The 5,112-nt window shown below is 40.5% G+C and overlaps 1 protein-coding gene across 1 annotated transcript; it reads right to left on the bottom strand.

The window, feature by feature from the left end:
- Nucleotides 1-1,872: 1,872 nt before the first annotated feature.
- Nucleotides 1,873-2,931, bottom strand: ier2a (immediate early response 2a). Its single transcript, XM_015037752.1, has one exon. The coding sequence runs from the start codon at nt 2,821-2,823 to the stop codon at nt 2,293-2,295; it is 531 nt and encodes a 176-aa protein (XP_014893238.1). The 5' UTR covers nt 2,824-2,931; the 3' UTR covers nt 1,873-2,292.
- Between the last annotated feature and the right edge of the window lie 2,181 nt (nt 2,932-5,112).

The raw sequence follows: 5,112 nt of genomic DNA, 5'->3' as shown, positions 1-5,112 counted from the left end.
TTTTTGTGCATCGATGTGAGCAAATGGATGGTTAGTTCCTCACTGAAGTTACCGAAATAATTCTGACAGTGACGGCTATTGTCATGCTATGTCATGTTTAAAATGAACACTGGTCTATTTTTATGTAGACCAACAAGCCGGAATGTCATCGATATTCCAGCTGTAGAATAATCGAATATCAAAATCAAACATTTCACTTCAGATGTCCCCACTTCTGTCACATTTATAAATAACATGAAATACAGCTTAGACTGTCTCTGCAAACCTATTGTTTATACTCTTTTTGAAAACTATTATGTTGGGTTAAAAAAAATAAATACAAATTAGAGAATTTACTGAAATTGTTCAATTGTGATATGGCTATTCTAGAAGTACTGATGTTTTAAAAAGGGGAACTGATGGGTATGAACAAGCAGCCGTGTTAAAAACGAGATTATAAAATGTAAAATGTATGTCAGCATTATAGGCAAGCACTGCACATACCCATAAATGTAATGTAGCTGCTTTTCTAATGTCTGCGTCTGAAAAGAGACAGGCTAAATGGTCTGAGTGGGTGGGAACCATTTGTCACCCAGTGAGGAAATCAATGCATCAGCTGAGGCATACGCCACATGCCCTGCTTTTTTTAATCCACAGCTGAGTGGATGCCCACTTTGTCTTTAACAATTATTACCGTAATTTCAATAAATTGGTTTAATGTGACACGTTGCAGACTCTGCATCATCCGGAAGATTGATAACAAGAATTTTTTGTATATTTTTTTGCATATAGTCACCTAACTAAAATTTTGGGGGAAACAAAACCACCACCGCCTTTTTATTGCAAAAAGATGATTTAGACACAAAATGACTTGAGCCATTATTTTAAAGGAAGGTGACAATATTTATATTGTGAGTGGTTAATGGTGAGTTCAGATCAGCTTTGAGCTTATCCTGCTTTTCCCACATTGCCTCCTCACAATTTCTACCTGGGCGATACGCCGGCCTTAGCGTTATGGACGGTGCACAGGCTTTTATATCGTGAACATATGCAAATACAAATGACTCCCAGGTCTTAATAAACAAAATAAATCAGAACTAGGTCACATTTCCCATGTCATAATATTCAGCAATTCCTCTTTACAGATGAGTTGGTGAGAGAAACCAGGCTGTGTGTAACGTGTAAGACGCTTGCACTTTCACAGCCATGACCGGTCCCGTCTAGATCTCCGTACACAGACTGCACTCCGGTTTCAGCCGGAAGAATAAGCTCTCAGTTGAGGCCTCACGCAGCCGCACACCCCCTACTGAATTCCTCCCCGCCCCCCCTTTTTGGGCTATTATCCCTTCCCCCAAAACAAACACAGCTACTGGTGAATCCCTGCACACCAGTTACATTAAACTTTTAATTATTCATGTCATAGCTGCCTATATTTAACTATATATATATATATATATATATATATATATATATATATATATATATATATATATTGCACTTTATTAATGATGCAACAATAATTGAATGCTCTTAAGGGGAAAAAAGTGTACTCCAACTCACTATCATGTAGTAATACTTGAACAACAAACCCCCCATTGTTTTCAGTGTTTGGCCAGTCAATGGCTTTATGGCAACCCCCCCCCCCCCCTTCATTCTTTAGGACCGCAGTCTCCTGAATGCTCCTTGGTTTTATTGTGCTAATCAGCATGGGGGGATGTGAAACTGTGGGGGAAGGAAAATAACTTCTAAGCACCCAAACAAGGTTCCAAAGGCACCACTTTCACACAGACAGTTTTCCCAAATGCAAATCACTTTTGTGGATCTCTTTGAATTACGTTTCCAAAGAGGGGAAAAAAAAAAAAAAAAAAAACAAAAAAAAAAAACTCTAGACTGTTTTCAAGTACAAAAGGTTTTTAATAAATACTGAGGTAGTTGCAGTCAATGAGAATTTTACACTTGATCACATCTTCTATGTTAAGTCAGGATGTAGACAATAACAAGCTCATATTCAGTTTGCCATGTGAAGCAGCAACAGAGTTCACGTTTATGTGAAATGAGTCGATGAAAGGCAGAAATGGTCCCAGTCCTTGAGAAGTTCCGCCTGTGTTCGGATGAAGTTATTATGAGGCATGGAGTCACATGAACTGCAGCGATCCAACTGGTCCGAGCCCAAGCTGTCCCCTTCAGGGCCTTCGCTGTCCCTGGCGTGTACCCCAGCCCAGACACTGGAACAGGCGCACCGTAGCGGGGCCGTTTCATCATGGCTCCCACGGGGCCGAGTAGAAAACTTTCAAAAGTCCTCTCTCAGGGTGTTCAACACGCTGCTATGACTGTCTGAAGGGGGATGGGGCTCGGGGAAGGTCCCAGCTCACTACAACAGTTTGCGTAATCCACCAAAACGGAGCTGACAATGAGCTGTTGAGCAGTCCCGTACTCCAGTTTTGCCTTCTTACACGGCAGGAAGTCCGGCTCAGCGGTAGCTTTGCCCCGTCTTTTCCGCGTGTGGTGCGGCGGCCCGCCGAGACAAGCGTCATCCTGGTTTTGCGCGTCGCCCTGCGCGTCCGCGTCGGCGGCCAGGTGAGGAAGAGAAGCGGGACCCTGGAGCTCCTGAGTGCCGCTCGCCTCTGTGGTCATCTTAACCTCAGAGGGCTGCTGTTCCTCGCGCTCTTCCTCCATACTTTCAGTCGTAGTCTGCGCCGCGTGGTAAATGTCTCGAGCGGATTTCATCACCAGAGTCAAGAGGAGGCTCCGGTGCAGCCGGAGACCCCCACGCTGCGTGCGGGAGCTGTACAGTTTGCCCAGTGCCACCACCATGATCCTCTTGGCCTCGGCGCTGACCTCCATCTCGCAGTTTGTTTTGAAACTAGTCCGAGGAAGGAAAACAATCACTTCAATGGCCCCGTCGCTCTGCCACAACTTCACTTGTAGACACAATACAGATTCCACGCGGGACAGATACTTATAACCTCGCTGACGTCACACACGCCAAGCGTCATCAGTCACAGGGCAAAGTCCCGCCCATCGGCCGTGGAGCGGCTGTGTGGGTCAACTGTGAACTATTTTTAATAAGCTTATAACTTTGGCTTGAATGCAAGTCCTATGATTGTAAATAAAAGTTGTTGATGTAAACAGCTTTAAAATAACCCAAAAATTGATGAAAAGCACACATATATGGCTATAAATTTCCTGCACAATAATAATAAAACAATGTAATGTGGTATTTATAGGAAAGACATGTTGTAATTCAAAGCCAAAATTATGTTTTCAAAATCAAGGCCACAAGTATGAGAGATATAAAGTAAGATTTATATGTTACTAAAAAATCTGACTTTCTATTTCATGAATATGAGACTAAGTCAGAATTTTGATTTTAAAAGTCATAAATATGGGTGTAAAATCACAATTAAAACTATGACAGTCACAACTAAGAGGAAAATACTAGATTTTGACTTTCACTTTAATACATATGGTAAGTTTGTCTTTTACAGTAAGATTCAAAGTCAACATTTTGATTTTCAAAGTTACGACACAGAAAGCAACAATTACGACTTGGAAAACTAATAGGTAATAGCTATAGAATAAAGCTGCAATTGTGATGTGACTATCAAGGGAAAAAATAGGTAATTGAAAGAGAAAATATTACTTTGAAAGTCAAAATTATGACTATTTTTCTCATCATTATTTTAGATGGCAGCTTTCTTATAAGTGGTGGAAATGGCTTCAGCTCAGTCAGTTGTAAAACATTAAAAATTAATTTCCTTCTGACAGATTAGAAGAAATCTGCCAACCTTTCCTGGAAATTGACATGTCAGAATATTCTGATTTAAAAAAAAAAAATCCTTTCGGGTTATCCTATTAAAGAGCGGTATTTTCATGCACATACACGTTTTACAGTGCAAGAGTGGGAATAGTCAAAGGAGTGGAAGGAATTCCTGTCTATTATTAGCCACCTTCACTTCAAGAATGAATGCCATTCCCCTCCTGCAGCTATCTGGAGCAGTCAAGAAGAGAAGCTGTATTATTAGTTCAAGCTTCCTTCTGGTCTCACCCATCCCCCAGTGCGCTGCTTCCTTTTGCAGGAAACACAAAAAGGAAGGGGAGGGCGGAGGGAGGGGAGGGGGGTTGGGGTTAACAGACAGATGCCCATATTAGGTACATCCTGCTCTTCTGGGGCCTTGCTGAGGAAAACCCATGACGTGTGTGGGAGCCCTTGTTTCCTGAAGCCATTTAAAGTAACAGTAGCACAGATTGCGTCACCATGCTACTTCCTCGAGACCATATATGGGCAAAAAAAAACAACAAAAAAAAAACGTTTCCCCCCAACTTTGCATGAAGTTCAGCTATTTCACATTTGATTTGGAGAAATGCCTTGAATGTGCTAGAACTATGTGCATGTTGCTAATATGAAATTTGGATGTTTTCAAAAATATTCTGTTGCAGCACATTCTTGTGGAAGGTTGTTTTTCATCCAGACTGCTTTGTCTGGATACGTGTTTGACAACCTCTCTATTGAGGAAAAATTGGTTCATGCTTGCATATTTAAACAACATATAAACGGGTGGTCTTTCAAATAGATGCGTAAGTTAATGTGCAACTTGCTGCTTATGTTATGGTTTGTCAATAGTTTTTCGTAGCAGCTTCATTTAAGCTATGTTCCAGAATCTATTTAAAATAATATTCATGTGCATTAGATATAAAAACGGATGATTTAAAAAAAAAAAAACTAAATACGATTCATTCTTTTCTGGGTCACTTTGCTGTAATCATGCTTAATATTAGAGAACAAATGTTAAAGGATTTATGCTAGAGTTGCGGCAAAACGTCTGCAATTTCTGCTCCAAATGCGCCATCTGCCGTTCACCACAGGTTAAAACAATCTATGTTATCTTCCACACACAGCCATTGAGCAACTGTCAAACTATCCAGGTGATCTGGCATTCATCCTGTCTTTACATCGACTTTCTTATTGTATTAAGGGATTGTTCATTTATTCTTTATAGTAAAGACTAGGACTACGCAGAAATGAATGATGAATGCAAAAACATCCTAAAACAAAACAAAACAAAAAATAAAAACAGAAAATAAAATCATGGAAAGACTTTTTAAAAGCCTCGGAAAACAAATAATCAGGAC

Source organism: Poecilia latipinna, unplaced genomic scaffold (genome assembly GCF_001443285.1).
Source record: "Poecilia latipinna isolate Pla-1442-1.1 unplaced genomic scaffold, P_latipinna-1.0 Scaffold419, whole genome shotgun sequence".
NCBI classification, from domain to species: Eukaryota; Metazoa; Chordata; class Actinopteri; order Cyprinodontiformes; family Poeciliidae; genus Poecilia; species Poecilia latipinna.
Note: the sequence above shows the minus strand (reverse complement) of the source record. Positions and strands in the feature narration are given on the sequence as shown.